General features: G+C 47.0%; 1 protein-coding gene across 1 annotated transcript; it reads left to right on the forward strand.

Annotated features, from left to right (window-relative positions):
- The first annotated feature begins 8,165 nt into the window (after nt 1-8,165).
- LOC127322842 (uncharacterized) lies at nt 8,166-16,165 on the forward strand. Its single transcript, XM_051351251.2, has 2 exons — nt 8,166-8,527; nt 8,607-16,165. The coding sequence occupies exon 2, from the start codon at nt 12,522-12,524 to the stop codon at nt 13,383-13,385; it is 864 nt and encodes a 287-aa protein (XP_051207211.1). The 5' UTR covers nt 8,166-8,527; nt 8,607-12,521; the 3' UTR covers nt 13,386-16,165.
- Nucleotides 16,166-16,876: the final 711 nt, after the last annotated feature.

The following is a 16,876-nucleotide window of genomic DNA, read 5'->3' on the forward strand; positions in this document are numbered from 1 at the left end:
TAGAGTTCGGTAGCTTTTCCTAGTCTTCTGCCTCCATCCAGCCAATCTGAGGCTGTTAATTAGCTAGGTAGATTAGATACCTGTTCGTCAGCTTTTTCTCATCTTTCACTGCGAGGGTTTGCTTATCTTAGAACACGTTTTCATTTTCTAACAAGTTGGATCAGAGATCAGACTTCTATTTAAATGTGAAAAGCGGCTCAAACCTTTATCAGAGATCAGACTTCCATTTTCTAACAAATGGTTATCCATTACTCCATTAGGTCATGGCTGCAAATGAACAATTTTTCCAGCTCGAGCTGCCGTGAGATTATTGACAATAGTATTAAGTATGCATGCAAACTGAGGCAGTTTGGAGAGGGGAGAGAAGAGAACGACGCATACATGCTCCAGCATTTACTTCTTGCATGGAGGGGCGACGGAAATTTCGGTTTGCAAATCAACTAGAGCAGTGCATTGAAAAGACCAGCAGCGCGTCATGCATGCATAGCTTAGCAGCCCGCTATGCATGCCTCTTTTTGTGTACAATGCATGTGCTGGCCTGGCAAAATGGTCAGCGGAGCAGGTTTGTCGCTGCATGTTTTCCTGTCATATCATCGCATAATTAGGGACTAATATAGTTTTAGACACGATCTATCGATCTTCAGCCGCACCATGATGGGCAACTGGCAAGGCATACCGAATCTCTAGCACATCATCCAACGGCAACCAGAGGGGGGGCAGTACCACCGGGTGGCTATAAATCCACACTCTATAAATTGTTGCTCTAAAGAGGACACTAAACATCTGAAATTTCAATGTGGCTTTAGTGAGGAAGTTTTAATTAAGAACTATAATTGGAATAACTATATTCATCTTGGGTTCGAAGAGGTAGAACAATTTGTCATATTTATGGGAGCTTCTGAGATCGAATCCTTCATGGTTAAAAATTATGAAACTTGTATTGTTTGTAAGGACCTTAAAGATTATGTCTCTTCTATCCTTAATTTTTGCAATGAAAGTTACACTGATAATCCTTATATCATTGATTATAAAGAGAGACTCATTAATGCACAAGAATGCACTCACAATTTGCAGGAACATGTGGAAGAAGAAATTGATGAACCTGAAAGCTCATTGGATAAAAAAGAGGAGGAAATTGATGAACCTGAAAGCTCATTGGATGAAAAAGAAGAGGAGAGTGATGAACAAAAGGAGGAAGAATGGATTAGCTACCCATGCCAACCTTCTAATGAGAGTAACTCTTTATCTCTTACACTATTTGATTGTCCTCCATGCTTACCGAAAGAGGTTGAATGTTATGTTCCTGTGGATTCTCTTGAAATATTACCTATGAGTAAAACTTGTGAGAATAATTATGCTACTGTTATCTATGATAATCCATGCTACTTTGATAAATCTTATGATAATGCTTTATTTTTGCCTGATGTCGAAATGCATGGTACTAAAGAGTTTTGCGTAGCAAATGTTTATGATAAATCTTTAGATGATGGTCCTATGTTACTTGATAATATTAATTGTACTACTAATGAAAATGGGATTGGAGAAGTCTTGACATTATCTATGAGTCCCATATCTCTTGAGAATGATCAATCATCTTGTTATATTATTGATACAAGTGGGTTTGAAAGTCTTGATCCCATTATTTTTGAGCTTGATAAAAATTATGTGTTTGTGAATCATGAAAAGTATGCTGCATGTGATAGTTATATTGTTGAGTTTGTTCATGAATCTACTGAAAATTATTATGAGAGAGGAAAATATGGTCGTAGAAATTTTCATGGTGCTAAAACACCTCTCTATATGCTTAAAATTTTGAAGTTACTCTTGTTTTATCTTCTTATGCTTGTCACTTTGCTCTTCATAAATTTATTTGTGTACAAGATTTCTATGCATAGGAAGTGGGTGAGATTTAAATGTGTTTTGAATTTGCTTTTTGATGCTCTCTTTTGCTTCAACTCTTATTTCTTGCGAGTGCATCATTAAAACTGCTGAGCCCATCTTAATGGCTATAAAGAAAGCACTTCTTGGGAGATAACCCATGTGTTTATTTTGCTACTGTTTTATTGTGTCTTGGAAGTTGTTACTACTGTAGCAACCTCTACTTATCTTTATTTATTGCAATGTTGTGCCAAGTGAAGCCTCTAATCGAAGGTTGATACTAGATTTGGATTTCTGCGCAGAAACAGATTTCCATCTGTCACGAATCTGGGCTTTTTTCTCTGTAGGTAACTCAGAAAAATATGCCAATTTACGTGCGTGTTCCTCAGATATGTACGCAACTTTCATTAGTTTTGAGTTTTCTGATTTGAGCAACGTAAGTACCTCTTTAAAATTTGTGTTTACTGGCTGTTCTGTTTTGGCAGATTCTGTCTCTGTTTTTTTGCATTGTCTCTTGTGGACTTTAAGCAAGGCTTTCTAAACGTGGAGAGCTGCAGCTAATGTTTTATTGAGTTCTTGCAATGTGTCACTACAGGACCAAGGTGAATTCAAGTTTTTTGAGTACTAACCCCTCTAATGAAGTTTATGAGAAGTTTGGTGTGAAGGAAGTTTTCAAGGGTCAAGAGAGGAGGATGATATATGATCAAGAAGTGTGAAAAGTCAAAGCTTGGGGATGCCCCCATGGTTCATCCCTGCATATTTCAAGAAGACTCAAGCGTCTAAGCTTGGGGATGCCCAAGGCATCCCCTTCTTCATCAACTTATCAGGTTTCTTCTATTGAAACTATATTTTTATTCGGTCACATCATATGTGCTTTACTTGGAGCGTCTGTGTGCTTTTATTTTTGTTTTTGTTTGAATAAGATCGGATCCTAGCAATCCTTGTGTGGGAGAGAGACACGCTCCGCTTTTTCATATGAACACTTGTTCTTCGTTTTACTTTTAATGTTCAATGATAAAAGTTGGAAGCTACAGCACTTATGGTTATTTGGTTGAAAACAGAAAATGCCTCATATTGACTTGGATAATTTGACACTTGGCAATTGTTTTGAGCTCTCAAGTAGATCATGATTAAGTTCTTGCATCATGTAGTTTAAACTTATTAGTGGAGAACTACCGTAGAGCTTGTTGAAATTGGTTTGCATAATTGGTCTCTCTTAAGGTCTAGATATTTTCTGGTAAAAGTGTTTGGCAACAAGGAAGACAGTGTAGAGTATTATAATGCTTGCAATATGTTTTTATGTAAGTTTTGCTGTACCGGTTCATACTTGTGTTTGCTTCAAACAACCTTGCTAGCCTAAGCCTTGTATTGAGAGGGATTACTTCTCATGCATCCAAATCCTTGAGCCAAAAACTATGCCATCTGTGTCCACCATACCTACCTACTACATGGTATTTCTCCGCCATTCCAAAGTAAATTGCTTGAGTGCTACCTTTAAACAATTCAAAATTTATTACCTCTGATTTGTGTCAATGTTTTATAGCTCATGAGGAAGTATGTGGTGTTTATCTTTCAATCTTGTTGGGCAACTTTCACCAATGGACTAGTGGCTTCATCCGCTTATCCAATAATTTTGCAAAAAGAGCTGGCAATGGGATTCCCAGTCCCAAATTAATTAACCAAAATAGACACTCCTCCATGGTATGTGATTGTTGGACGGCACCCGAAGGATTCGGTTAGCCATGGCTTGAGAAAAGCAAAGGTGGGGAGGAGTGTCATCTAAATAAAACTAAAATAAAAAGGCACTCCTTCATGGTATGAGATTGTTGGCAGGCACCCGAGGATTCGGTTAGCCATGGTTTGTGAAAGAAAGGTTGGAAGGAGTGCCACCCAAAAATAAAATAAAATGGGAGCCGCTCTTTGAAGGTTTGTTTGGCAAGGGGGTTAGAGTGCCCATTACCATTCGTTGACAACAACAAACACCTCTCAAAACTTTACTTTTATGCTCTCTCTATGTTTTCAAAATAAAAGCTCTAGCACAAATATAGCAATCGATGCTTCCCTCTTCGAAGGGCCTTTCTTTTACTTTTATGTTGAGTCAGTTTACCTACTTCCTTCCATCTTAGAAGCAAACACTTGTGTCAACTGTGCATTGATTCTTACATACTTGCTTATTTGCATTCATCATATTGCTTTATGTTGACAATTATCCATGAGATATGCATGTTGAAAGTTGAAAGCAACCGCTGAAACTTATATCTTCCTTTGTGTTGCTTCGATGCCTTTACTTTGAATCTATTGCTTTATGAGTTAACTCTTATGCAAGACTTTTTGATGCTTGTCTTGAAAGTACTATTCATGAAAAGTTTTGCTATATGTTATCTATTTGTTAGCAACTATAGATCATTGCCTTGAGTCACTTCATTCATTTCATATGCTTTGTAATAGTATGATCAAGGTTATGTAAGTAGCATGTCACTACAGAAATTAATCTTTTTATCGTTTACCTACTCGGGGACGAGTAGGAACTAAGCTTGGGGATGCTGATACGTCTCCAATGTATCTATAATTTCTGATGTTCCATGCTTGTTTTATGACAATACTTACATGTTTTGCTTGCACTTTATAATGTTTTTACGCGTTTTCCGGAACTAACCTATTAACAAGATGCCGAAGTGCCAGTTCCTGTTTTCTGCTGTTTTTGGTTCCAGAAAGGCTGTTCGGGCAATATTCTCGGAATTCGACGAAACGAAGACCCAACATCTTATTTTTCCCGGAAGCATCCAGAACACCGAAGGAGAGTCGGAGAGGGGCCAGGGGGCCACCACACAACATGGCGGCACGGCCCCAGGCCTGGCCGTGCCGGCCTACTGTGAGGGGGGCCCAGGCACCCTCCGACTCCGTCTCTTCGCCTATATAAGCCCTTTCGACCTAAAAACGCGATACCAATTGACGAAACTCCAGAAAGACTCCAGGGGCGCCGCCGCCATCGCGAAACTCCAATTTGGGGGACAGAAGTCTCTGTTCCGGCACCCTGCCGGGACGGGGAAGTGCCCCCGGAAGCCATCTCCATCAACGCCACCGCCTCCATCATGCTCCGTGAGTAGTTCCCCCATGGACTACGGGTTCTAGCAGTAGCTAGTTGGTACTCTCTATCCCATGTACTTCAATACAATGATCTCATGAGCTGCCTTACATGATTGAGATCCATCTGATGTAATCGGTGTTGTGTTTGTTGGGATCCGTTGGATGATACGTTATGATTAGTCTATCTATAAAGTTTGTGAAGTTATTGTTGCTGCAATTTTGTTATGCTTAATGCTTGTCACTAGGGCCCGAGTGGCATGATCTTAGATTTAAGCTCTATACTTATTGCTTAGATTGTATCTACAAGTTGTATGCACATGTCACCGTCCGGAACCAAAGGCCCCAAAGTGACAGAAATCGGGACAACCGGAGGGGATGGCGGTGATGTGAGGATCACATGTTTTCACGGAGTGTTAATGCTTTGCTCCGGTACTCTATTAAAAGGAGTACCTTAATATCCAGTAGATTTCCTAGAGGCCCGGCTGCCACCGGCTGGTAGGATAAAAGATGTTGTGCAAGTTTCTCATTGCGAGCACGTACGACTATATATGGAAAACATGCCTACATGATTAATAATCTTGATGTTCTGTCTTAATGCTATTTCAATCCTATCAATTGCCCAACTGTAATTTGTTCACCCAACACTTGTTATTGGAGAGTTACCACTAGTGTAGATCGCTGGGAACCCCGGTCCATCTTTCATCATTATATACTTGTTCTATATGTCATTGGAAGTAGTATCAACTATTTTCTGGTGCCATCGCCTCTGTGTTATTGCTACTGCTGCTGTGTTACTGTTACTATTGCTCTCATATTACTGCTACTTTCACATCACCCCTGTTACTAGTGTTTTTCCAGGTGCAGCTGAATTGACAACTCAGTTGTTAAGGCTTATAAGTATTCTTTACCTCCCCTTGTGTCGAATCAATAAATTTGGGTTTTACTTCCCTCGTCATCACAGAGCTTTACCCGGGAGAATAAGCAGGCCGTCTACACAACAACAAAGATGGTGTTCCCGAATGGCCTCTCCTCAGTCCTGCTCACGGTGGTCTTTGATCTACCGGCGGTAGTAGAACCATCGGTGACGAGAGGAGAGAGAATGGAGAGGAGAGGGCGAGACTGAAAGGGGAGAGTGGGCGGTGAGTGGAATTATGGCGCACCTTCTTGAGGCATCGCGGCGTCTCCCGCCCTTCCCGACGCGTCCAGCGTTCCCACCCCTGCGCTCGCCAGCGCCTGGTGTTGGCTCCCAAGTGCAATAGATCAATTGTAGTATTTTTTAATAAGAAAAGTTTTCGAACCTACGGGGATTTGAAGGTATTGGTTAGCGCATTTGACAAGTAAAACTTAATAAGAAATGCAGTAGTTTTAATATTTTGGGTGTATAGTTTGCAATAAATTAAAGTACGAAAAGTAAATAGCAATATGTAAATGCTTTCAATGAGAGAAAGCTCAGTCATCTATGCAGCAAGAGGACAAGCTTAAGATTGTATGTGTGTGCTTACATGTGATAAGTGTTCCCGAGGGCGGCATGGATTTACTAGCATTTAGAGTTCTACACAACATGGTAAATATTTTGTCAAGTTTCATTCCCTTAGGGGTGGAGCATAAATTAGGTGCAGCCATAGATATGAGCAAATGCACCCCTTATGATGGGTCCTAGATCTATTTTCAGGACCAAGTATAGAAATCATTAAGACATAAATGTCCCACGATAGCAATTAGTCCATTGGTCCCCGACATAAACCCTTCTAATGCAACTCAAAAAATTGGAAAATAGTTTCTGTCATTCCGTCCCTTCCAACACTATTCATTGCATTAAAGTGCAGGCCTATGAGCCCATAAAGGTGAAGTAATATGCAGTTGATGTTCGCATAAAACCAACATAGAACAATGTAAAAGATAAAAACTTGACCAAATACTCATTGTACATCATATAAAATCATAGCCAAATCATCTTATGCCCTCAAGAACATGGAGAACTACTCACAAGTGTCAAACATGATATGTACTAGGGGCATAATGATTATAACATAATCTGAAAGTATAATCTCTCCACCAAATAAAGGCAAAGTACCAATCATAAATATGCAACTAGCTCCTAAAATAATATCCGGGGTTCAATCAAACACAAACTATAAGGGGGATGAAGTCGATCCCGTAGATGGTGATGATGGTGATGATGGAGATGTTGATGGAGATGCCTCCCCCCACGTCAAGGAGGAGTGGTGATGACGATGGCGTCGATTTTCCCTTCACCGGAGGTACCGGTGCGGCAGATCTTCCCTCTCCCGGAGTAGGAGAGGATTTTCACCTCCCTCAATAAATTTCGGGGGGAATATGGGTTAGGTTTTTTAGCGAACGAAGGCGTATGTTTAAAGGAGGGTCCGAGATGGTGCTCGAGGGCCAAACGGGCCTAGGTGACGCGCCCAGAAGAGGGGGCCACGCAACCTGACCTCTGTTGGTCCTCGTGGCTCCTTTCTCGTACCTTTTTTACGCACGGTCTTTATATTGATGAGTTTTTTTAACATACATGTAACAATTTGAGAATAAACAGACCACAATCTGCAATCGTGTGACTTCAGAACAACCTGAGAGCATCTGTAACGGCCCCGGGTAGCATCCCATATTAGAATTGCTTGTTCTTTTTATCTTGTGCATCATCATGACATATGCATCACATCATCCATGTTTTGGTAAAATAAAATTATTTAATAAACCATAATTTTTTTTCTTTTCCTCTCATATGGTTTTTATAATAAACCTTCTCTTCTCTATTCATTTAACAAAACCTAATTCAAAACTATTTTATCTTGCTATAAAACTTTGTTCTTATTTTATCATTTTATCCACCTCTGTTTTCAAATTCAACCCTTAGTGAATGGGTTCAAATCAATTTGCAAAAACAGTTTTTCTAAAATAAAACAAAAGGGAAAAGGGAAAAACCAGAAAACCAAAAAAATAAAACCTACCCTAACCCTAGCTAGATAGGCTGCAGCCCCCTGGGCCTCTCTTCCTTCCTAGCCCAACTCCCCTCTTTCCTTCCCCTCCTCCACCGGCGCGGCCCAAGCCCACCTCTACTCTCTCCTTTCGGCCCAACCCACCTTAGCCGTACCCCTTCGCACACGATGGAGACGCTCGTTATCGTCTTCTCCAAAAGCATGCACGCAGGAGGCGTGCTCCACCTCTGTGACCACCACGCCACCACCTGCTCCCTCCCCTCTCATTATCTCCTCGCCCCGCAAACCCTAGCCTACCTCCTATTTTCCTCCTCCCTCACGCCGCCGCCACCCTCTTCTCTCTCCCCTTTCTTTTCTCTGTAAACCACCGCGCGACGTCGTCGGATCCACCATGGCGCCGTCGCTACCGACCATCGCTCGACGAACCAAGGCCACCAGAATCACCGCCTCATCGTCCTCGTTCCACCGGTGCCCTAAATCGGTCCGGGGGCGCTTCCAATCGTCTCCAAGGACGTCTTCCCCCAACTCTGGCCGTCGGTGATTTCTCCAAATTCCGGCGAACCTCGACCTCCTGCGACCAAGCCCACCCCTCCTAGAGCATCCTGGTATCCCGACGCAGCTCCTAGACACTCTTTGCTCCCGTCTTCTCCCTACCGTTGCTGATGCCGAGCTCCTCCGCCACAGGTCCACGTCACCGGCGGTTCTCCGTCGACTTCCAGCCCCTGGCGCTGACCTCTCTTGGTCCGCACCGACGAGGCAAGCGCGACGTCCAACTGCGCGCTTCCTGGGGTCATCTGCATCGCACGCGCACGTCTCCGTCCGGCCGCGGTGACCGCCACTCCCCTCGCCGCGCGCGGCATCAACCAGCCGAGCACCTTCCGTGCGTGCCGCGCATGGTTCGCCAGCTCAGCGGCCACGTCATCCACCGGGCCCCATCCGTCATCGACCTGGCTAGGTTTCCCTTCGGTGAGAAAATCCCATCAGATTCAGATCTGTGCAACTTTGCACCGAGCCCCCTTGCTATTTTGATTCATGAACCCGCAGTTCCTGCCCTTGCCATTTTCGAGAAAACGCCCTGCACCTTTTCTAAATCAACCCACAGTCCTCCCCTGGAGAGGACTTTGTTTTCGGGTCCTTTTTCTTTTAAAATAAAATGTTGTTTATCTATTTTAAATAATAAACACTAATCTTTACTATTAAATTGCAATAGGTGACTGCCTGGTGTCACAAACGGGCCAAAGTTTTTTTCTCTAGACCCGACGTCTTCTGAAAATTCTAGGCCCAATATCTCTGAATACACATATTTCCTTGGTACCTTACCTACATAATAATAATAAAAACCACGATCGGACCTGGGTTAGGGACTTGGCGTCCGTGTCCAAGTAGTATATCCGGTTTCACATAAAGTTTGATTGAAATTATTGGTCTACATTTATTTAGAACTCTAAAGACAACACGCAGGCTGTCGTGCCTATGCAGCATAGCTGCGCAAGGAACCAGCGCTGCAAGAAAACTAAACGTGCACGATCCACACAAATGAAAAATTTAAAACAATATATACGTAGCGACCTTCGCGGCCTCCTCGTCCATCCAAATAGGCATGCACCGGGGCAACATAAAAAAACACGATCTCCGTGTCCGTCTTGATCTCCTCTAGCGAGACCGGCACACAAGTACTCTGCAGGACCTGAACCCTACAAGGCTTGTCTCACACCGTATTTCTACAGACACAAATTGCAAGTTTCCTCTCTCGAGTCTGGTCAGCCATGGCGTATTGATCATGGAGTGGTTGCAAAACAAATGCACATATACAATACGGTGGAGTGGTTATAGCGTGGACATCGACCATGGCAGATCAAGGCCGTATTGGTCATGGAGATCCTGTATGTGATCTACTACAGCAAATGCATGCGATTTATCACGAGCTTTCAAATTTCGGTTCTTGTAATATATTGGTATATTTCAAGGTTTTATAAGTGGAAGAAACAATTTCGGCCAATTTTATCGAAGTTTAACACAATTGAACAAATTTTCTAATTTGACTAACACAACGACATCCGCTGCAAAAAAAAGATGATGATGTTATTGACCACGTTTCATACTCCGCTGGTTCTCTTTGCATGGCACCGAGTAGCGGAACATAAAGGAAAGCGCTGAGTGTCCTCTGGGGATCAAATCCCTGATCCCCGAGTCCATAGCCGTTAGATCGGGGTCAACCCTGTGCTTGCATCCATCTGATCAACATGTGCAGAAACAGTTTGTCCAATCGCACCAGATGGATGGACCCTACCATCGACATGCCCCCATAGTTTGCATGGACTGCAACCAGTAGCAGTAAAATCGCCGGAACTCACCCGCCTCCACCGCCGCTCGTAGTACAACTGCCACCCCCAGTACCACCACCGCTCGCAGCAGTACCGTCGCCGCTCGCAGCATCTCCGGCAAGGGCTGGTAGCACTTCCGCCTGCCACTAGCACCATCGTTGCTCTCGCCGGCAACACCACCGCCCGCCACCACCTCCCCATCAACCACGATGAACCTTTGGAGCAAGGCCACCAGCCCCTTGCAACAACTTCCTCGCTGGTGGAAGCAACCACCTCCGCCCGCCTGTAGCAACCACCTCCGCCGGTGGCAGCAAAGCCCTGAGCTCCTTGTAGCAAGGTCGGCCAACGCTGGCACAACGCCGTTAGCAACCGCCTCCGCCACTGGGAGCAACACCGGCAGCCGCCTTGGAACAAGGTGGGCTGCCCTTTGTACCAAGACCGACCGCTCTTTGTAGCGAGACCGGTCGCAGCAACCACCTTCGCCGCTAACACCTTGCAGCAAGGTCGTTCAGCCTTTGTAGCAAGGCGGCTGCCGCGGGTAGAAATCGGCTTCGCCGATGGCAGCAACAGCCTCTCCCTACCATCCTTGTCTGGAGCATATTCATGGCGGCGACCGTCTTGACGAGATAAGCGCGGGGTAGCGACGGGATTTGTAGCAACGGCGGTGCCTCGCGCAGCAGCGCCTTGAGGAGGCGGGAGATGGAGGGATTGGGGGCGGCGTGCTCGAGGAGTTGGAGGCCAGCGGCGAGGCGACGCGTTCGCGGATGTGGCAGCCGGAGGAGGTTGCACGGAGTGCTCGCCGGATGGCGGGGAGGAGGCACATCGACGGTGTGTGGCGTGGCGCCGGGGCTTGCGGTAGAGAGAAGTCTTGTTTTGGTTGGGGAATCGCTAGGTACAAGACAACGACATGATAAGGCTTGGGAGGGGGCCCACCCACGTTGTCCAGTATCCACACATGCTGGAGTGACGCGTGTCACGCGCGCGACACGGAGGAACAAATGCAAGCGATCCCCCGGGTGATTCTAGCGTTCTCCGAACATAAATCAAGGCAATATTGGCATTGCCAAAAAGTCCGGCTACAATAATGACATAACAAAGTAGTTATGAAACTTTGCCCGTAGCAACGCACGGGTATTTAGCTAGTTTGTTAATAACTTTTAATTGGTAGCTCCAAATAAAAAGTGTTATATATAAAAATTGTTCAGAAAAATGAGGGGAACATAAATATGCCATCCATGTCTGATGTTGCATCATGCTTCATACATCTCGAGATAGTTTGCTTATCACCTATTATGTAACATATGGAATATGTGGGATATTACATAACTGTTGTCCCGAGTGCATTTAACTTTGCTGTAGCTCACCCCTGCCATGTTTGCCATGCTAACCAACACTTAAATTTGTCGGTAGAGATGTGTTGTGGGTATACTTCATGGGTGTACCATCGACAGTGCCTAGATCCGGCAAGCCCGGGTGGCCCACAGATGGTGATGTGGCATGTGGCCCATCGGGCGGCCCAGTTGCTGTTGATCCTGGCGGATGAAGTCCGGCCAGGCAGAGGGAGCCGGATCCGACCGACCTTAAGGAGGAACCCGGATCCATGAAGGCCCAGTAAGGAACCCGGATCCGGTACGACATAGATGGGAAGGCGGATCCTTAACGTGCACGACAAGACATTGTACCGTAGTTAGGCAACCTGTATCCGGCTAGGACTCTCCATGTAAACCCTAGATCCGTGCGCCTTTATAAGCCGGATCTCGGGAGCCCTAGAGGCACAACCACAACTCATTGTAACAACGCGAAAGCGCCCAGATAATTCCAGACAAGCAGCAGTAGGCCCTGTCATCGTGCAGGTGTTCCAAAGCTGGGTAAATCGCGTACCACCGTCCCGTGTGCACTCCGCCCTATGGCCCCTACTTCTTCTTCCCCTCGTGAGGATCCCTCCTCCGAGGTATCGTCGATTAGGCAACGACAGTTGGCGCCCACCGTGGGGCCTGCAGCGTCTGGAGGCCGGAACCGGGAGGGTTCCGCCATGGGAAGCTTCGACGACACCATCGCTGTGGGGCGCGTCCTTTACGCCGGAAATCTACCGTTCGTCCCTCCGGATGAGTGCTGGATTCCGGCTAAGACAAACCCCGTCAAGCTCTCCATCGTCCCAGTTGGTGGCATACACATCTTCATCGGGGAAACTGTCGATTCCGACGGAAACCCGCTGGTAAGTAACGCAGACGCGACCGCCGCTGAGCTGGACGCAGTCGCGAAGATCTGATCTGAGATGCAGGAGCTTCCCAAGGAAGATTCCGCCTTGGATCTGGAAATTTCAAAACCCACCCAATCCGCCCCTGAGCAGGAAATAACGGTGGAAGACCAATGCAGATCCGCCTGGGTCTCCCAGGTGTTAGAGAAGCAGAGGTGTCACTTCGTACACTTCTTGGCCCATACCGCCGGAACCGCCCCTCAAGAAGCCGGAGCTGGTCCCGAGCAGGTCGAGGCACCGGAAAACGACGCTGCCCCGGATCAGGTCGAGCCTGTCGGAGAAAGCGGAACTCCGGCCGAAGAGTCGATTTTGGGCAACCTAAGCCCGATTTCCGGGGATACCCCCTCCATGGATACTGAAGAGTTCAACCGCAAGCTAGGGGAATACGGGTTCGGTGACCAGCCTGAGGTTGAATCCGCCCAGCCTAAAGAGGTACTCGCGACCGTGGCGGCGCTGGGACAACCTGAATCAGAAGGCGAAAACACCCCATCCGACCCCCAACCATCCCGTCAAGGATCTCCAATGTCGCGGGAACGACCGCGCAAGGAGCCCTCCTCCGAGGACCTCCTGACACCGGAGGAGATGGTTGCACAAGCAGGCATGGATGCAATTTATCGCTCGGATATTCTTAACAAACCCATCACTCCCGAAGACGCAGAAGCGCTAGAAGCCAAAAGACTGGACATGCTGGCCACAGCCAAGAAGTTCGCCGATACTGCAGCTGCAATGCTTGATGAAAGGAAGCACGCCGCAGTTTTTGTGGAAGATTTCATCCAGCGCGAGCAGGAGGTTGACGAAGGACTGGCAAAGGTCAAGGAACTCCGGAAGCATTGGGAGGACAAGATCGTTGAGGCTCATCAGGAGGTCGAAAGAGTCCGGTGAGAGTTGATAGCTCCCCGTAAGATTACCTTCGCAACTCCGACTGAGCAGCAGCCGTACGCCACTCCGAAGGACAATATGAAGAAGGCTGCGGAGATCTTAAAGAAAAGGGACGAAGAGGTCGACCTCGACTACGTCCGTACGCTCGTCACTTCAGCAATGAAGCAGCAGAGCAAGGCAGACACTTCGCATCTCCACTACGCAGAAGGATGCCTACGACAATCGCCATCGAGATGACGAATCGCGAACCGGATCCTCGGAACGCAGAAGGAAAACCAGAGAACACCCAAATCCAATCCCAGTACCGTCAAGGACACCTCCGTCAGATCCGAAAAAGGGAAAGGATGCAATGTACTCCAGCAGGGACAAGTACCGCAATCCCTCTCCTCCGCCTAACGGACACCCGCGTCCCCCTCGCCGCCGTAGTCCAGCCGGAAACATCAGGCCCCATGGGCATGGTGGAATCATCATCCGCGACAACGTGCTGCCCTCAAGAAACAGGAACAGGGAGCGTACGCCGGAACCCCGCCGGAGCCAGCACAACGATCGTGAGCCCGAGCCTAGGAGGAGTCGGAACGAAGACCGCGAACCGGAGCCACGCCGGAACCGAAACGACCATGGCAGCCAGCGCCAAGGCGAAGGCAGCCACAGAAGCCGGAGCCAGCATCGGGAGGGGCGAGGAGAATCTGATGGCGGAAGAAAAAAGTCGGATCGGCCCCCTCGCAGGTCTCCCTCACCACCACCTAGCGGTGGCGGTGGAGGTGGACGCGGAAGCGGCGGCCGGAGATCTCGCTCTCGCTCACATTCTCCTCGCCACGGCTCGCGTGACGCGCGGGAACACCTCAACGAATACAGAACTGATTACGTCGGACCGAAGTGCTTCGGCAGAATGATTCGAGAGGAACCAAAGCCAATGATGAACCTCAAGCTACCCGGAAACCTGAAGCATTATGATGGCACCGAAAGGCCGGATACCTGGATAGAGGATTACTACAATGCAGTAACCTTTGCCGGAGGAACCCCTAATATCGCCTGCCGCATGCTCCAGCTGTACCTTGTAGGTCCAGCCCGGATCTGGCTCAGCGACCTCGAGAAGAACTCCATCTTTTGCTGGTTTGACTTGAAGACCGCCTTTGAGAAACACTTCAGGGGCACCTACAAAAGACCTGCCACAGCAAGCGACTTACAGGCATGTATTCAGAAGAAAGGAGAATCCTCGAGACACTTCCTCACACGATGGTTGGCATGCAGGAACGAGTGCGAAAATGTCGACCACACCACCGCTATGTACGCCTTTATTGGTGGACTGCAGAGAGGAGGATTGCTGAGGCATAAGCACACTTGTTTGGCTAACGCAAATAATCTGACTTTGGATGAAATGATCTCCATTGCCAGTGATCACACTGCTGCCGATGATGACGCAAGCGGAGATCTCGCAGCTACAGCAATCCCCCTACATCAACAAAAGAAGAACCGTGATAACGGCAATAGCAGTAGCCACAAGCGCAAAAACCCTGATGACCAGAAGAGTGGCGGATCCGAGATGGTCGCCATGGCGTTCCAACGCGGAGGTCCAGGAGGCGGAAGAGGACGCGGCCGTCGAGGCGGAGCCGGCAGGGGCCAGCAGCATGGCACTAAGGTCACAGCTGCCGGATCCCGCGCCCCGCAAACCTACGAGGAGTACAGAGACATGCCTTGCCTGGCCCACCTGGATCCGGTCACGGGGAAGTCCACTCACACCAACCGCAACTGCAAGTGGGTTGATACGTCTCTGACGTATCGATAATTTCTTATGTTCCATGCCACATTATTGATGATATCTACATGTTTTATGCATACTTTATGTCATAATTATGCGTTTTCCGGAACTAACCTATTGACGAGATGCCGAAGGGCCAGTTGTTGTTTTCTGCTGTTTTTGGTTTCAGAAATCCTAGTAAGGAAATATTCTCGGAATCGGACGAAATCAACGCCCAGCATCTTAGAATCCCCGGAAGCATCCAGAACACCCGAGAGTCGCCAGAGGGGAGCCCTGGTGGGCCCAGGAGGTAGGCCGGCGCGGCCCAAGCCCTGGCCGCGCCGCCCTATCATCTCACCGCCTCTTCGACCCTCTGACGCCGCCTCTTCGCCTATAAAAAGGTCCCTGACCTAAAACTTCGATACGGAAAAGCCACGGTACGAGAAACCTTCCAGAGCCGCCGCCATCGCGAAGCCAAGATCTGGGGGACAGGAGTCTCTGTTCCGGCACGCCGCCGGGACGGGGAAGTGCCCCCGGAAGGCTTCTCCATCGACACCACCGCCATCTTCATCAACGCTACTGTCTCCCATGAGGAGGGAGTAGTTCTCCATCGAGGCTCGGGGCTGTACCGGTAGCTATGTGGTTAATCTCTCTCCTATGTACCTCAATACAATAATCTCATGAGCTGCTTTACATGATTGAGATTCATATGAGTTTTGTATCACAATTCATCTATGTGCTACTCTAGTGATGTTATTAAAGTACTCTATTCCTCCTGCATGGTGTAAAGGTGGCAGTGTGTGCATCATGTAGTACTTGGCGTAGTTTATGATTGTGATCTCTTGTAGATTATGAAGTTAACTATTACTATGATGGTATTGATGTGATCTATTTGGTTATGTTGATCTATCTTGCACTCTAAGGTTATTTAAACATGAATATCGAATATTGTGGAGCTTGTTAACTCCGGCATTGAGGGTTCGTGTAATCCTACACAATTAGTGGTGTTCATCATCCAACAAGAGGGTGTAGAGTCTAGCATCTATCTATTTATTCTGTTATGTGATCAATGTTGAGAGTGTCCACTAGTGAAAGTATGATCCCTAGGCCTTGTTCCTAAATACTGCTATCGCTGCTTGTTTCTTGTTTCTTTGCGTTTCTCATCGCCGCAATATTACCACCATCAACTACACGCCAGCAAGCACTTTTCTGGCGCTGTTGCTACTGCTCATACTTATTCATACCACCTGTATTTCACTATCTCTTCGCCGAACTAGTGCACCTATTAGTGTGTTGGGGACACAAGAGACTTCTTGCTTTGTGGTTGCAGGGTTGCATGAGAGGGATATCTTTGACCTCTTCCTCCCTGAGATCGATAAACCTTGGGTGATCCACTTAAGGGAAACTTGCTGCTGTTCTACAAACCTCTGCTCTTGGAGGCCCAACACTGTCTACAAGAATAGAAGCTCCCGTAGACATCAAGCACTTTTCTGGCGCCGTTGCCGGGGAGGAAAGGTAAAAGGCACTCATACTCCGGTTCCAGGTAACAGTACTTTTCTGGCGCCATTGTGTTTGTGCTCGAAGCTATTTCCTTTAGATCCTGCAATTGCATCTTTTTGTTTCTTGTTTACACTAGTTAAGCATAATGGAAGACAACAAAAATATGAGAGATCTTTATGAACTTTATCTTGAATTAGGACATGATGTGTTTGAAGAGAGAATTAAAAAACCCATGGAACTTTATATGCATGCTAAT

The sequence above is a fragment of the Lolium perenne genome, chromosome 2 (genome assembly GCF_019359855.2).
Source record: "Lolium perenne isolate Kyuss_39 chromosome 2, Kyuss_2.0, whole genome shotgun sequence".
NCBI classification, from domain to species: domain Eukaryota; kingdom Viridiplantae; phylum Streptophyta; class Magnoliopsida; order Poales; family Poaceae; genus Lolium; species Lolium perenne.